The 18602-nt window shown below is 40.7% G+C and overlaps 1 protein-coding gene across 1 annotated transcript in view; it reads left to right on the plus strand.

Moving 5' to 3' along the window:
• kcnh2b (potassium voltage-gated channel, subfamily H (eag-related), member 2b) overlaps window positions 1-18602 on the plus strand; it is a 354032-nt gene that overhangs the window by 327184 nt on the left and 8246 nt on the right. The window contains 5 exon segments of the mRNA XM_042510198.1: window positions 1234-1388; window positions 2888-2982; window positions 3152-3292; window positions 8290-8489; window positions 8634-8696. Coding sequence (XP_042366132.1) covers window positions 1234-1388; window positions 2888-2982; window positions 3152-3292; window positions 8290-8489; window positions 8634-8696 — 654 coding nt within the window.

Consider the following 18602-nt stretch of genomic DNA (forward strand, 5'->3'; position numbering starts at 1 on the left):
TTATGTCCCCCACCAGGGAGGGTGTCTGCTGATCCAATGCATTCTGGTAGCTGTAGTTTTTCTTCCTTTTGAGCAAAAACCCTTTTTCTCAGGTTTTTTTGGCAATGTAGCAAAAATTTCAAAAGTATTTGACTCTTTTTACTGCATAGACGGCCTACTATTATGTGAGACTCTCTTTACTTCAGTAAAATACTTTTTAAATTGCACTCTGTGTTGAGTAAACTGAACTTGTTATGTAAAGCTGTTGAAGTATCCCTTTAATCAACAATGAAAATAATCACTGGTTGCATTTGTAACGCGGGAAAAGGTGCAGAAACATACAGTGACACTCTATACACAGTATAGTTCAGTCTGGTTGAAAAGACGCTGAGGTTCTATGGTTTGCTGAATGATAGAAAAGTGAAGGGGTGGAGGTGTTGATTGGAAGTTGGAAGTGGATGTCTGGAGGAAGAGGTGGGAGGGAGAGGAAGGAGAAGTTACACTGTAGGTTGCTGAAGCCCTCTGAGGAACCTTCCTACATAATACGGATAAAAACCACTGAGGTCCACATTGCTGGCTCCACAGGGCAGCTCAGCACAGGCTAATTCCATTGACAGAGAAAGCATCACTTGAAATGAATCTATAAGCAATGGGAAGCATGTAAGTAATAAAACTAATTACTATTTAGAGTGATTAAGGCACACACCAGGCTAAACATAATGAACGTGGAAACTCCCCAACATTGAAATACTATCCAGGGAAAGCTTTGCCAGCGTTCACTTCACAGAGGCTGTCCGGGAGGAAGCCACAGAGCCAAGAAAGTGGAGATTTTCCTCACCAGACAACTATTATTTACTGTGAGGACACACACACTCACACACACACAGAGCAGGACTAGGCTCTGTGCCAGCGCAGTGATCGTCCTGTTATTTATTTCTTGTATGGACACGGAGGGGGCCAGCTAAACACAAGCAGAAAGGAGAGGGAGTAGACAGCCCACAATAATGAAAGGGAGTCAGGATTTACCACCTCCACAGCAGTGAATCACATCGGGACAAGGCTGCGGCTGTCCCACCTGTGTGTGTGTGTGTGTGTGTGTGCGCGCAAGTGTGTTTGCGTGTGTGTGTGTGTGACAGGATGACAGCAGGTGGGAAAGCTGTGAGGAGATATCGCAGCCAAGGGACTTTGTTTGGTGCCATGCTCTACAAAACCTTATCTCATCACCAATACCTGTGCTCTGTCTCTCCCACGCAGACCACCACTCTGATTGGTCTGCTGAAAACCGCTCGTCTCCTGCGATTGGTGCGCGTAGCCAGGAAGCTGGACCGCTACTCGGAGTACGGCGCAGCTGTCCTCTTCCTCCTCATGTGCACCTTCGCCCTCATCGCTCACTGGCTGGCCTGCATCTGGTACAGTGACTGTGTGATGAATCAGATTAGATTTACAGAGGAGTGATGTGGGAAGAATCAGGTCTCTGTGTGCATACATCTGAACTGGTAGTGTTGTCACAGTATTCAAATTCTCAGCTTGATTAGAAAACATTAAAAGAGCTCTGTACGATATTCAGAACAATAATATAGCAGCAAACCACTCTTTGCAATGACCGGTATAGTGGAGTAATGGTGTCCTGAGCCAGCCCGTTCTCGCTTCAAGCTCGTCAAATACGTCCGCTATGTCAGTGCTTTCGGCATACGAGTGTGATGCCAAAAGCCTAAACCTAAACATCGGTTACTTTGTTGCCTAATCCTAAGCATGATGATGCTCTTGTTGGTTGTCATGGGCTGTTGTGTCAACATAAGGACTGTGCTGCATCATCACACCATTTGTAGACATCACGGTAACACCATCCTTCAGCATAGACACAGAGGGATACCCAAATTGTCATTAGTAGACCTTGCCTTCTGTGTGTGTTATATCTGAGCTTCTCTGTTCTTTGTTATGGTAGACTCTTCAGCAGCATGTGTATGTTAGTACATGTGAGCCTGTTTGTGTCTATTTAACTGTTTAGCTAATTACCACTAGCTAACACTAACACTAGCTTACACTACCTGAAACTGAGTTAGCATTCTTGCACTCCCAGTTCCCACGTCTCCAAGTCAGTGGACGCTGTGGTTATCAAAAGCTCAAGAGATTTTTCTCATTTTGTTCTATGACATAAAATACGGCAGTAAATACCCCACCCCTAAGTTTGAAGCATCATCATGCTGGGACAGCTTTACAGTCTCGCTATGGGGCTGACAATGAAGTAATGAGATCCTAGAGTAGTTTGTTATCTTCCTGAGCAAAGAGTTTAAGTTTCATTAACTTTACCACAGAGCTTATGTTCTGTAATATTCTAGAATACAATGGAAAAATCCTGTAAGCTTTTTGTCAAGGGAACCAGGGCGATGCCAACTTCCTGGTTGGCCTACAACAAAAAAGAAATCATCCCTGCATCCCTCTGTTGGGATGCCGTTGTTGCGGAAGAGTATCACCTATTCCCTCCACATTAGCACCATTAACTCTGTCAACACTGTTTCCATCACTAGCACTATTTGCACTATTAGCACTGATAGCTACCTCCATGTTGACAAACATGTGCAATGACCTCTGACTAATTAGTACGTTCTGAATTTTTTTTAGAGCCCCTTTAAAAATATGGAGTTTCCCTTTTTTTGTCGAGGTCTAGAGTGTGTTGTCAAGCACAAATAAAATCATAGAAATGTATCCTGCAGAAGATGAGTATTTAAAAGGTTTCAAAAATTCTCAAACAATATTAGTCAAAGAAATTACATTTTGATTACACTATTACAGATTTGAAAATTAATTTAGTGTGCTTCTTTGTATAACCACTATTGCAGGCTAATTATTGCTGACATCAATATTTATATACATCCAAAAATATTGTAACTGTTTGTTTTTTTTCCAGGTATGCCATCGGGAGCGTAGAGAGGAATGGTTCAATCGGCTGGCTCCACACGCTGGGGGACCAACTGGGAAAACACTACAACAGCTCGGTCCTAGGTACTTGGAGGGACAATAATGTAGAAATATTGTAGTGATAATTTGTGTGCTGCTTAGCTTAGTTAAATTTGATGATTAATATGCTTAAAGCTGCATATTAATCATCAAATCTAACCTCTGATTTAAAACTTTTTGAAATATTTGTGTCATCTCTACATTTCTGCTCCAGGTTCAGGACCCTCCATTAAAGACAAGTACGTCACAGCTCTGTACTTCACCTTCAGCAGCCTGACCAGCGTGGGATTTGGAAACGTGTCCCCAAACACCAACTCTGAGAAGATCTTCTCCATCTGCGTCATGCTCATAGGATGTAAGTACTGATATTATCATAAAGGCAGCTGTTTGCTGGCTTCCGACATGGGCACTGAAATTAACAAATGCAGCCTCATGTCCTGTACTCTAACTTTCGTGGGAACATTCCCCGTTTTAAGTCGTCCTCTTCTTTAATATTTCTTCAGACTGCAGTCAGCATAGCAAGAATTACTTCACACTACATCATGTCAGAGAGTTGGAAAGTTTAAAAGATTTTTTCTTATGTAGTATCCTTTCTATAATTACAGCGGCTGGACGTAGCCATAGATCATACTTTTTATTCTGAAAGCATATCTCTTAATGATTTATTAATAAACTTCGTCAGTGGGGATTGTAATATCCCCTCTCATGCTTATCAGCTCAGCTTCCTCTCTACAGAGTAATTACCTCTGCAGGCTGGCAGAGCCCTGGACCTCATTGATCAGGCAAAGCATAGGATAAAAAAAAATGAATATAATATTTAAAAGTAGTCCTCGGTCTAAAAAGGGACTGGAAACTTGTAACGGCTCATGATTGCACATAAGTACCCATTATGCAAAAAGCATGTACTGTACTGTGGTTATGGTTATCAACAGGTTAAAGCAAAGACTTGGAGGCAAGTTCTCAACTATCGGGTTTCTGTCGGGTTTCAGCCTTAATGCCTCCCGAAACTCAACTTGGCATAGAGAACCACAGAGGATGCAGGACAACTCCACTCATTTCAACTCAAATTATTGAAATGATGATTGTTAAAGTAGAGTATTAGGTTGAAAAACAAATCAGGCTATTTATTTCAGGCCAATAAATTAAATTCTTAAATATAAATCATGTCAGGTACATGAACAAATCTCTCTTAAAATAAAATCACTTGATATCAGTCAAAAAGTTAAATGGGAACGTTGTTTTATCATATTTAATTTAATCAATATCATGCTTTTTTGTGTTAATTAAATGCATTTACTGCAACTTTGAGATATTTATACTTTGTTTTAAATATGTTCTCTTTTTACACAATGTGTATGCTCTTTTTAAAATAATATTCGCAATTATTTTTAAATAATTTTTAACCTAACTGAATCCAAGCGATTGATTGTGTCCCATGTGACACACGTGAAAATACACATCCTCACACAGACAGCAGTTTCAGTGTGTGATGCGGACAGTGATGGGAGCTGACAGAGGTTGAGATGTTTGCAGGATCCAATGTGACAACAGGACAAACAGGGAGGCTCATGAAGGAGACGACAGCAAACACTCTGTCCTCTGCAGACAGAAGCCTTTTAGATCATTCAAACTCCTGCTCTATCTGCTCTCCAGAGGATGGAATAATTCTTACTGGGACTGCTTTTATTAATCCAGATTGTTCTGGCCATAGCCTTCTCTCAAATGTAATTGAACTAGATGGTATAAAAAGCACCAAAAATAAATTTGATTTTGAAGAACTATAATACCCACAGACTTGTTGCAAGCAGTGTCATGTAGGAACTATTCGTTGGATATTATGTTATCTGTGAATACACCACAGAACATGAGTGTGTGTGAAGTTCTGTTTAAAAACACATTCAAAATTTCATCTGAAGCTAATATTTAGCAATCTGACAAATCAAGTGGATATCATCAGCCTGTTTTCATTATAAAGTTGTCAAATAATGTTGAATAATACTGCTTTTGCAGTGATTTTGGCGTAAGATCCCGACTCCAAAAGCCACCTTTCACCTCCTAGTGATACACTGTGAGATGGTGTTAGCAGGAGACGTAGCTAAACAGAACCAGTTGCGATATAACTATACGCAGACAAGCAGATGGGTGGCGTCACTTAAGCACGTAGTCAGACAGATGATACACCGCTGGACGGTGTCAGGTTGTCAAACGGCCGCTAACAACATGATATAAAGAGCAAAAGGTTCCTATAGGTCAGACAGGATGGGCGGTGGATGGGTCCAGTGAACCTCAGTCTGGTATTTACGTCCCGTCTGAAAGTGTTTTATTTTCTACACTTTACCATGTGCCTCTTTTGCCTAATCCTAAACATCCATGCCAACATTTGTGTTTGTTGACCTCCTGGCGTTGGTTGCCATGTGCTTTTGCTGCCCAAACATAACCACATGCAGCTTCATCTCACCATGTGCTTGTGTTGACATCACAGTAGCTGCATCCCCGAATGTCAATAGCAGACACGGAAGGATACGGAAGGATACTTAGAGTGTAATATGTAGACATGAAAGGCCACTGACAAAGCGGCAGCATGTGACAACTTGGGATGAAAATGTGTTAATATCAACCAAAGTTGCAGTCTTTTTAAAAGAAAAATCATGTTATGAACTCTTCCTCAACTGACAAGCTGAACTTTAGAAAGCATTTTTCAACAGAAAGAGGATTCAGTCCACCATCACTTCCATTGAAATTGTCACTATGAACAGGAGGAGCAATTCAAGCAACCAAAAACATTTTCATTATACATATGGGCATGTGAGTGCTGTGTTAGGATAGACCAGAGAAAAAGTGAAACTACACTTTAAGATAATACTTTGTTGGTGTAATCATTTCTCCTGGCTATAAATAGATCTTCTCCTACGGGAACTTACATGATATAAAACAATATAAAAGTCCTCATTTGGTGCTGTAACGCTTCTCTAAAGTTCTACCCAGACTAAAGTAGAGCTTGACCAGCCTGAGTGGTCCAAATCAAATGGGTATTTTCCAAAGCTGCAGTCTTTTTAGTGCCAAAGTCACCCCTTGTATTCCCACAGAAAGTGTTGCCTTACTGAGCTGCGGTGGAGGGAAAGTAACACAAAGTATTGATTTAAGATAAACTTGGAAAAAGGTCTGAAATGGTCTTTTAATGACTTCAGTCCACACTAGCCTAACACACCGGGTCACAGTAAGTCAATGAGTAGAGTGACTATTGAGCAAGACAACGACTTCCCTCCTGTTTTGGATTTTGTAGCACACCAGGCTCTTGGGTTTAGGGGGTTAACTTTCACAGATTGCAGTCCATGAATCATGTTCACAAGACACTCACAAGTGCATCCTATAATACTGAAAAGCAAATGGGCCCGTATAATCAAATTGAAGCGTAGAATGACAACTTGATGAAAATAACTTTATTTGCTTAACACTTTCTTTTTTTTTTGCATTTGAACAGTTTCAGTGAGTCTTAGTGGTTCCTGAAAAAATTGGGACAGTCCCAAATTACAAGCAGCTGTCCCAAATCCCAAATCTTATCTTGTTTCTCTCAAAAATGAACTGTTACAGTAACAATTAATATGAACAAGCTGTGTCTGTATGCTGTGAGACTCAAAGGTGAAAATGCTGAGGAGACCTGACTTGGTGACACTGTTAAAAAATGCTGCACTGAATGTATTATTTATTGGAGCGCTGATAAATTGTCATGAATAATTAATCACATAACGAAGATACATGCAACAAGCTGCAGCTGTCACCAGAATAAAGTGCACTCTGAATTTTAAAAAAAATCATTACAATCTTAGCTGCTGAAAAGACGTTTAAAAGGACATTGTACATAATGGTTAATCCGTCTTGTAAACTAGGACACTGTCTTCCTTAAAGCCAACATATCTATTTTATTCATCTCTAACTGAGCTTCAATACATTAATGAATTATTAGTCTAATGTTACCCCAAAATATTCTATATATTTTAATCCATCTGATATTTAGAATGAAGCCACACGTTTGAAACATTAGCCCTTTTTACACAGACATTATGCTACAGAGCAGCTATAAAGTCCCTTCTTTAGGCTGCCTTTGCATATTTGCACAGGACTAAATAACAGCAGTATAATTCAGTTCCAGTGTGTGATTTTAAACAACGAGCTGGCATCCAGGAGGCAAAAGTGGAGTAAGAGGCTTGACGTTTAGCACAACAGCTTTGGCCTCTAGTGGAACATAAAATGTACACCTCTCCATCGCTTTATAAACAATAACAACGGCATTAACTTGGCAATGACAATCATTTACCATCTCTGTGATATGGCAGCTGATCTCGTCCTCTGCTGAGAGGGTAAGGAGCCCCTGAATGTCATTGTTTTCCTGTTTCCAGGGAGATATAAACCACTTGTAGTGACTTTCTGAAGTAAACTTTACCATTACTGCTATAAACAATATGCAATTACGTTTGAAATATAAAGTGCGTATATTTTATTTTTATTTAATTTAATTGACATGCAGTTCTCTTCTGAGTGTATTCTTTTTTAAATAAAAGAGAAGCTTTAGTCTTGAGGACAGGTTAAGTGTAGCTGCAGGCAGCCATGGAGAGGGAGAGATCTGACATGCATGTTATGCAGACAGTAATAGGCACCATACTGATGAAATGAATAAAGTAAAGGGATTTTTATGCAACATATAATGTTTTGCATTCTGTTACATACATCACAGTCATTGTGTTTTTTTCTAATAACAAACAGTTGACTTCTTGAACTAAAATGATATATTTTAGCATAAAGTTTTGACTTTTATTGTTTTTTTGTCCCATGACATATTGGAGGCCACGCCCACTGCAGTCATGTGACTAATCCTACCACCAACTCCCCTGTATCGAATTTCATTTATCCTGAACTGGTCAACCTTACGAAGATGTGTATACATATGCACATATACATATCTTTACTTCACAGTGTACATACAGTGCAAAGATGCCATTGTATCTTCAGCTCTGATTTATTATGTTATATATTATAATATTATCACTATTCTCCTTTATTATACCATCAGCTGTATGAGTTTCCTCTCTCTTCTCTGTTCTCTTTACCATTTCCTTGCCCTTATCCACTAACAGTATTTTCATCAAACATATCACCCAAAGGTGTCAAGCTTAATATATATCTTTTCAGATGGAGAAGACAGTCAGCCAGAAATATGTCAGGTCATATCAGTGTATTGAGTGCCCGCATGTCCCTATACTCTGTTAATGTATATGTCATTCTCTCCTGTCCTCCTTCCTCACACTTCCAAACCCTCCCCTCACGTCTCACCCTGTCCCCGTCTCCCACCCGCAGCCCTGATGTACGCCAGTATCTTTGGAAACGTGTCGGCCATCATCCAGCGGCTTTACTCTGGGACAGCCCGCTACCACACCCAGATGCTCCGAGTCAGGGAGTTCATCCGCTTCCACCAGATCCCCAACCCGCTCAGGCAGAGGCTGGAGGAGTATTTCCAGCACGCCTGGTCCTACACCAACGGCATCGACATGAATGCTGTGAGTACCCATCCTCACGCACCCAAATCCTGTGTGTTTACACCCAGTCTGTTCATATTGATGAGTGAGTGTTGGGCATGAATACACACATGTACACAGAAAAAGGCTAGAGGAGGATTTTGAGCTTGCATTGTACGTTAATAGGATGATGTGAAGACTTTGTCTCAGCATGCATGGTCCGACATCATCAAAGAAAATAGGACTGATGTGAGTATCATAAAAAATATGCACACGCACACACACACACACACACACGCACACACACACGGCCAAATGTGCAACAGACAGGTTAACCCTTTGAAACCTGAAGCGTCATCACTTATCTTGTGTTGCTTTCACGCGCCTTTCACAAGTAACAAGAAATCAGTAGATTTAGATTTTATTTATAAATCTAGGGTAAAAAAAAACAACTACATTTTTAATAATTACATATTTAAATTTATGTTACAGAATAATTAGAAATGTTTAAGCATTTTCCCCAGTCTTGCTTGCGTTGTTTCCTTTTTTAATTATTTTTTGTTTCTTTTTATTGATTTCACCTATTTTATTTGTTTAATTTATTTATTTCCTTTTATTGTTGTGTTTTATGTTTTTATTGTTTTTTTTGTATTTCTTTGTATAATGTTATATTGACATTTTGCATCCTGCATCTTGCATTACTCTTGTTTTAATTTCATCTTAACTCTATCCTAATTTTGTCTCGCTAGTAGGACTGTTTGGCTTTCTGTCGTTGTATTGCCTATGTATTCCATTTTTGCTATTGCTTTGTTTGTCAAAGCACTTTGTGAACTCTGTTTTTAAAGGTCCTATATAAATAAAGTTAGTAGTAGTAGTAGTAGTAGTAGTAGTAGTATTCAACTTTTCAAGTACTTTTTTGTACTCTTTCCTTCTTCCCATGTTTCTGAGAGAATTCCAGGGTATTTTCTCAGGTTTCAAAGGGTTAAAGTATTTGCAGCATGCATGGAGCTCCATCAGTTTGCCAAAATGCATGGCGGTTAACACACTCTTTTCGCATACAAGTTGAAACCCACAGAGACAGTGAGTCACACCTGTCAGTGGACACAAAAAAGGCACCCTGCATTCAGACTGAAGGAGTGCTTTCAGCATGCTTGCTGTATACAGCTGACCTCAGCTTGGACTCTGTGAGTCACAGCACATAGGATGCCTCTGCTCACATGTGCACACACTCTGGCATGATCCCATTCACATGTTCTCTTTCTTTGCACCGGTGTTATTAGGGCTTTGAGTCAGATATGACGTTGGACACACACACACACGCATGCAAATACAGATCCACATGCACACACAGACATACACAACTATCAACATAAACATGTCACACACTTGACACCTGCTGATGTAAGCATGTAATGCCGTGCATGAGTCAGTGGATGTCATCCTTACTATCTTTACAACAACAGTTTTTCCCTGCATTGTAAGCTGTTTCATTCTCTCAGCTCAGAAAGTACACTTTACTAAAAATATCTCTGCTTATAAGAACAGGATGCCTTTCCAGCATCCTAATTCTTTTCAAAATTGCCCCTCGGAGCATAATCAGTGCCTCATTGTTGTCTGTGAAGCCTCACAGAAGCATAGAGGAACTGCGTTTGGGAGCACAGTCCAAGTGCAAATGCAAAATTCCATCGCTGGAATCCTGATTCATTTCAGTATAATAAGTGAGCCACTGAAGTAACAAAAAAAAACAAATTGGACAAGCATCCATGAGAATGTATTATGTATTCCTGTGTCAGCCCCCTCCTCTTCCCTCATTACTTCGCTCTCTTAAAGGAGCACTGAGGTAGAGAATGTTGACTGTAATGAGTATTATGATTGTGTGGAGTAGATCCTGTCTGTCCGTCTACTCAACTGATTCAATCAGCTGTGACCTCCTTCATGAAGGTGGAGGGAATGATAATGCAGCTGCGATTAGGAACTGAACGCAACAGGAGTGTTGTGATGAAAGCACAGGGAGAGAGAAAATGATATTTTGCTTTTTTTGCATGTTGATGAGCAGGACACTGAATCAGCTCTGAGGTTGCTCCTCTGCAGCTGAACTCTAACCTCTAACCCTTAAAGATGTGGGATTTGTGCAGATAATATAAGAAAAGTTTTTTGTTTTGTTTTTTTTAAATAAGTTTTAGTGAAAAAAGGGACTTTTTCTTTCTAAAGTATTGTGTTGAGTTGTGTTTCCACCAAGCAGGTCGGTTTACTTAATTGTGAAAAGTGGTGGATGGTACCTTTTTCACAACCACTAGAAATGGCTAGAAATGCTGCAGTCTGTTCATTGGTCAGTAGAGAATCAACACTTCAGCCCCATTCTGTGGATGATAAACAGGGTGCAGACTTCACTTGTATAACCGATTAAAAGCTAATACAGCAAGTGCTGCTGGACAGGGCAGTAAGTGGCAACAACCTGGCCCACATGTAAGAGCACTGCCTGTGGTGAAAACAGGTCTAGGCTCTAGGTACTTTTTTGTAGGTGTGTCTTTTGGTTCCTAAGGTAATATACTGAAAACATTTGGGAAACACGGCTGTATTCACTTTGGCTGTAGAAGAATAGCTACAGCCCTTAGGAGGAGGAGGAGGAGGGGTCCTCTGGGATGGGCAGTTGTACAGAAGCCAGGGCCCCTGCTGAGGTGGGGGAGGGGAAGCATGTGGTCTGGGGTTGGTGAAAGGAGTCAAGGGGGATGGTGTCAGAACAGTCCCATAGTCTCTCACATCCAAAGTAGAACTCTCTCAGTTGGTCTGTCAGGTGCAGATTCTTAATGGGGAGTGGGGGGCTCTTGGTCTTAAGTTGATCTGTGTGAGGCCCTTCCAGAACATTTCATAATGAAGAGAAATTGTTGCTAATAGTTTAGCCTTCAACTAAGTGGAGCCAGAGGCGTCTTTTACACAGAGATCGCACCATGGGGCCGCAATAATTCCCCCCTTTATACCACCCCTGCACTGTTACACAGAACCAACCAACAGCAGCATCATTCACTCCAGTGTGTGATAATACACTGCATCACGGCATGCTGCAATCAAAGGAGGCATGACAGGCGCGACATTGAACACAAGAGCATTCGCCTCTAATGTGACATAAAACAAAAGTGTCGGTAGCACTTCCTAAACAATAACAAAGGCATAACATGTCAATGCCAATCATTTCCCTTTTCTTATGGCGGCTGATCTCATCCTCTGCTCAAAGGGTAGGGAGCTCCCGGATCTCACTGTTTATCCAGTTTGCTTTTCTTTTTCTATGATTTTTTTTTTTTAGCTGCTATGCTAAAAGCTGCCTTTTTAAATCTCTCGTGGTGAGTCACATGCATAAACATGTCATCAAAAGTCACACTCATGGTCATGTCTTTCTTTACGTTTTACACAGAACTCATTGCGGCTCTGTTACTACCTCCATTCCCGGCTCAGAGGCGAGACCACGCTGTCTCCCCTTTGCAGGATTGGATGTTATATACAGAACATCAAGGCGGTATAACGGAGTGATATTCCCACTACCTTGAACAGGTAGTGTGGCTAATCTTAGCCAGAGCATCGCCTTCATTTCACCACTGTCTCAGTCCAAACCACCTTGCTGGCAACTGAACAGCAGAGACAACCCCCACTGCTGCTGTTGTCTAGGTTGGACTCGGTCCACTGTGACACTCAGTGTGGGGAGGTTTGCCAGGATTCAAGCCACTACAGTTGCGTTCCTGCGTTAATCTTGGGGAAACATTCCACAGCGGCAGGGAGCAAGGCAGAGGGAGCGTTGCTAGCAAGCAAATTCTTGTCTCATTTGTGGTCTGATAGACAGGAGTAAGAGCGGGGCAGGAGGGGCTGAATAAATGTGCAGTGGGCAACTCTACAATCAAATTTTATTTTATTTTATTTTATTTTATTTAGAAGGGACCATGTACAGGACAACATAAATGTTACCATTTGATGCACCGTACCAGATTATAGTTTTAAGCTAATTTGCATCTGCAGTCCCTCGTCAGGTCAGAACAAACATACAGCATGACATGACAATATTAAGTTATACAAGAAGAAGAGAAAAAAAAGACACGCACAAGAAAAATAATACACACAATAGCACATGATCTAAAGCGATACAAAGAAAAAGAAAGACAATACAACATAAAACTATACAAAAAGCACATCACTTACAAAACGCAGAATAAAATACTACACACAGCAGGGCATCGCAAGTGAATGCTTGTCCAATTAAAAACAACTGATAAAGTCTTGAGTTTAGGGTCAGTGAGTGCAGAGCTGAACAGCTTTCAACATCCTTTTCAAGGTGGTATTGAAATAAATCAATGTATTGGAACACTGGGTTACTATATGAAGCACGTGCTTATGCCCATGATCCTCTGTAGGAGGATATCTGCTTCATCTTTAACCACACTGCTGCAGAACTGCTGGCCATCTTAGATATGAAAAAATATATTTCTATGTATCCTCTGGTGGAGGAGCTTAAGACAGAGAGAGGAGAGCTGAAGGAGGAGGGTGTTCTTGACCTCTTTTTGGTTGATTGTTTTTTTGTTATTATTCCTTTTCCAGACTTCTGCCTACCCCGATTTTAATGTGCAGAGTAGTAGGGTGTTTTCCCCGACAACTTTGACAGGTCATTCTTCTTTTACAGTTTCAACCCAAGTATCCTGCTCTCGGACATCCAAAGCATAATCCACTTTCCATCAGAAACTCAATTTTTGCTTCATGAGATTGTGAATTTACCTTCTGACATTCGGCTGAAGGATGCCTGCCCACACAAAAGGGACACGAGGTGTCAGAAGCACTGGGGAACATGTTGCATTGTATAACAGAGGATTTCTCTCGAGCGGACTTTGCAGCTTTGCTGTCAGACACTGTGGTGTAAAAACTTCCTATCTGCTTGGTTTTGATTCAGCAGTAGTCTTGGCCTTTAACTTCTTTACATTGGCAAGAGGATCATGACTGTCCCAGAGCAGTGGGCTTTGGCGTATTATAGCTTGCCTTTCAAAGAATGCTACAAGGTCATTCATTTTTTTGCTTTTCTTTGGCTTTGCTCCAGAATATCACCAGCTGCTGTCCTCCACATCTGGCTCAGTTTATAAGGTAGCTTTGACACAGTGAGCCTCAGGTTAGAGGCCAAGTCAAGCTCCTCCATGGCCTGCAGATCTGTCATTGTATTACAGCAGGCTCTGTGAAAAAGCGCATTGTCTTTCCATCCTCTCCCTTTTTATTTTTCTAGTCAAGGGCTTTTCCCCTTTAGGTATTAGCAGTTTTGATTTCATCTCCAAAATGCACCCTTGGCAGTCTCTTAGCCTCAGTAAAGTGCATGTAAGAACACATTTGAGACGAGAATGGTCCTACTAAAAAAAGTCTTTCCTGTGCATTTTTAAAAAATCTGCATTCATATGATAACATTGTGAGATCAATACTTGAGTACATGGGGCAGCAAAAACAACCAAAGAAGCTGTAGTATGCATGCCAGGGCAGTAGTTGGCGGCGTGGCTTTATAATGACACCAGAGAAGAACACTGAACGCATGCGGATCCACAGGATCTCACAGGATCTCACAGGATCCACACACTGCCAGAAGGGGGTAATCAAAAGATTACACTCTGGAACCCAGTTTTAAAAGTCTGCGTTTTCATGCCCCCAAAAACTAGTTCTTGTTTGCACAAAAGGCCAAACCACAACAAAGTTTAACGTTTCATGCAAAAACTGTTGTCATGTAAATGGCTCCTTTGTGTCCAGGAGAGCTACTGGTTTTCTCTTCAGTTCCACATTGAAATGCCTTGATAATAGTCTGATAGTTTCTGGGATTGACATCAAAAACTGGAGTCTCCCTGGCAGAAGTGATGTCTGTGTGTGCTGTTGGGACCAATAAATCAGCAACATATTTTTTTTCTCTGCATTATCATTTAGGAATTGTCGTCATTGTTTGTAGCTGTAATTCCAGTTCTTGTTTTGGATTATATTACTGATGTGCTCTGGTGGCCTTGGTTGTTGGATTAGTAGCCTTTGGACTGGTGTTTTGCCAATGGCTCCGAGATCGGCAAAATTTATTTGGAGATGGTTCTGGATTCACTGATATATCGGATTTCCTCAGTGACTTCTTAGATAATCATCCATGTCATTGCATTGTGCTTGTGGTAAAAACAGTGGTGGGTTTGGTGAACTGAATCTTTTACAGGATTTTCAATATTGGCATCTGATTCGGCTCGGCACATTTCCAGTTCCATTCATCCCAGTCCAGTTTGCAGTGGAGCCTTCTCTGTTCCCAGTGCATGCTTTCCTTTAAAGCTTGCTGGACCGGCTGCAGAGCAGCTCTCTGTGGCAACTTCAAGGCAGGCTGAGGCAACAGAGGAAGTGGTTGATCCTGATTTTGAATGTTTCGAGGAATGTGAGCTCTTTGATGCTTTGGAAATGCTTTCCTGGGTTCAATGAGCATCAGACGGTCGATTTGAGAATTTTTTTCCCTTTTCAGCATCCTCAACGAAATTTCCGTATGTAGACGTGTTGGCTCATATCAAGAAATTTTCACATTTTTCCTCAGTGAGACCATTTCAAAAAAAGATTAATGAATCTGAGTTACATTTACAATGTTGCAACACTTTGTTTCACCTTTACAACATTTCCACCATGTACAATAAATATTTTCATGTACAATGAATATTTTCAAAGCATGCCAACCAACACGTCCGTCACATGTTGCCGCTCTGTCAGGACCTTCTGCGTCAACGTATGATGTTTTAGGCATCCTTCTGTGTCAGCTGTTTACGCTTCAGGATGCCGCTACGGCGATGTTGCTACAGTGATGTCAACAAATGCACGTGGTGGGATGAAACAGCATGGTCCCTGTGTTCACACAATAGTGCAGACTGTCACAATGGTTGGGATAAGTCACCAAAGTCATGGATGGTTAGGTTTAGACAAAAGAGGAACATGATAGGGTTCAGAAAAAAAAAAACCCACACCTACTCACACATCCACACGGGAAGAAAACTCTGCACGTTCACACGTAAGTCGGTTGTTTGTGGGACCCATCCACCTCCCCACCCGCCCGCTTGATGAGCACATTCACGCCCTTAATATTACATGGTTACCGGCAGCCTTAGGGGCATGTGACATATCATCCAGCCGTGTTGTTAAGTGACACCACCTGTGTGAGTCGCATGTGGACACACCCGATGTCTTCCAGCACTTGTGTACGAGTTTGATGTGGATGCAGAAGGTGGCTTTTGGCGTCACACTCCTACGCCAAAAGTATTGACTATTTGACGTGTTTGGAATGAGAACCGGGTGTCTCAACAGCAGATGAACATTTTCCCCAATTCATTTCCATTTCATAACATGTACACATCAAGATATCACTGGATTTCTGTTTTCGGACACTGAATATCATTACAGTGTTTCTTTTATAATTTGCCAGCAAAGCTTACTAATTCCATCCTGGATATACGGCTCAGAGCATCTCTTTACATGCAATGTTCCGCTGGTAAACACCGAGCCCCCACCAAGTACAACCTCTCACAGTGACGGCACTCCCCAATGACTGTGTCCTCCAACAATGCACCATGCCACACAGCACAAATTGCTCGGGAATAGTCAGAGCATTGTGACAGAAAGCTCAAGGCACCGGCCAGGCCTCAATATTCCCCACGTCCTAATCCGATCAAACATCAGTGAGACATGCTGGTACCCACAGAGGGACCTTCATGGATTAGATTCAGTTCTGACCTGTCAAGGCATGGACATGGGACCTGTGAGGGTGTTGTGTGATGTCTGGCACTAGGGCGTTGGCAGCAGATCCTTTGAGTCCTGTTAGTTGAAAAGTGGGACCTCTATCGATCGGTAGGCCCCACAGATGCTCAATCAGACAGAGATCTGGGGAATTTGGAGGCTAGGTTGGTGCGTTGAGCTCATTATCAAGTTCCTTGGGCCATTCCTGAGCAATTTTTGCTGTGTGGCATAGTGCATTGTCCATCGGGGCTGTGCTTAGTCTGCACTTGTTTGCAGTGTTGTAATTTAACAAAGTGATAATACTTCATTACAGTGCTTAAGTATTTTTGGAAGTATTTTTATTATTTCTGTCAACTTTCCCTGTCACTCCACTGCATTTCTCGTATGCATTTTAGTTATTTTCTACAAAACAGGGAAGGATTGAAGGAATGGACAGACAAGTGAAGGAATGAGAGAGAAGGAAAAACAGGATTTTGTTCTTTAAATCCTTTAAGTTCTAAAAAAAACCCTAGTTTTTCTTCACATGTATTATCAGCTCCATTTTTAAGGTGATGTATGTTACAAATGGGTAAATGTAATAATTCTCAGTAATCTGATCGCTTGCTTTTTGATTGACAGCATTAACTTGTGCTTTTACTTTTGATACTTTTAATATCATAAAACTACTTTTGATAGTTAAGTACAGTAAATATCAGCTCCTTTTAGACCCTACCCATTTATATTCTCATATATGACTTTAACCTCTACCATTGTCATTTTCTGGTAAGATATCGCTACTTTTACTCAAATGTGGCTTTCAGCTAGTCATCCATCACTAGGTGTTTGGGTGGATAACGCGAGCTAAGCGGCTGCCACATAAATGCCAGGACCCAAGGCCTCGCAGCAGAACATTGCATTTATACGAGATGATCAATATTATTCATTTGACCTGTCATTGGTTTTAATGCTGTGGCTGATTGGTGTGTATTTATTTTAACCTATGCCCTGCTCGACACCTACCAGGCAGCTAACTGCATCTAAATTAAATTGTCAGATATACAGCCACCTGTGTGTATTTGGCTGCAGCTGCAGAGTGGTTGCGTGGTGAAAGTGTCCCACAGGCCGTGAAAAAAAAAGACACAAAAGCCCATAAAAGCATTTCTTTCCACACAAAAGAAGCATTACTCAGCAGAAAAAGCTACAGCAAAGACCACAATAATATATCATGACAGAAAACATTTATATAAACAATAACAGTGTGACCTTGAAAGTCAGCAGTTCAGCATCTGCTAAACGCTCCAGTAAAGTGGAGCCAAAAAACACCTGATGTACCCTGCCTCTAAAATCTCACTTCAGCACTTTTTGGGGGTTGAACCTGGCAACCCACAAATCAACAAAATGGTTGTTGTTTGCAGGGAGTAATAGCAGGCTATTATTAAAATACGCAAAGGGAGTTCTCAGCTGTGTTGTGAGTTTGTTGTATTTGTTTTAACGCTTCTATGTGTTTGACTGTCTTCAGAGCAGATCGTATAACATTTAAAAAAGTGAATAATTACTGGAGTAAAAAGTCTAGAGTGCTGTACAATCTAACAAGTTGATCTTACTCAAAATAATCTTGGAAACATGTTCCTTGAAAAAAGAAAGTAAATAAAACTATTAGTCTTAATTTATGTTTACTTTATATCTAATTGTGAAGTTTACTCAAAATTTAGCCATATTTACTTAATTTTGTGAAGCTGTTGCAACTTAAAAATGACAAGTGAAATGACTTTTTTCTTTCTAAGTGTTAGGAACTTCAGCTAACCAAGTTAGTCTGACTTCACTTGATCAACACAATAAGGATTTGCTAATGATCAAATTAGGAAATCTGGGAATTCTGATTTGGTGACATGTTTAAAAGAAACAAATACGATTGAATAGTTCGTAACCAGCAGAATACAGATATATAGCACAATAAAATTAGTTTACTGAAGTTGCTAAAACTTGAAAAGATTGATTTGATTAAACTTGTCATTTTTAAGATGCAATAATTCCACAAAATTCAGTAAGTATAACAACATTTTAATTAAACTTAACAGTTTGATTTGAAAATCTGATGAGATTTTTTTAAAAAAAATTAAGTAACATCAAGTCTGACAAGTTGATTTTACTTTAAAAAAAAAAAAATCTGATTGCCTTGAAAAATATGAGAAAATATGGGGTGCCTGGTGGCTCAGTGATTAGAGCAGCGCCCCATATACAGAGGCTGTGACCTCGCTGCAGCAGCTGCGGGCCCGATTCCAGCCTCAACCCTTGACTGCATGTCGCCCCCTCTCTCTCTCCCCCTTTCACGGTAAAACTGTCCTGTCCATTAAAGGCAATAAAAGTCCCCAAAAATAATCGTTACAAAATATATATAAATAAGTAAATATAAATATTAATCTTAAT

The sequence above is a fragment of the Plectropomus leopardus genome, chromosome 21, assembly GCF_008729295.1.
Source record: "Plectropomus leopardus isolate mb chromosome 21, YSFRI_Pleo_2.0, whole genome shotgun sequence".
Lineage (NCBI taxonomy): Eukaryota > Metazoa > Chordata > Actinopteri > Perciformes > Serranidae > Plectropomus > Plectropomus leopardus.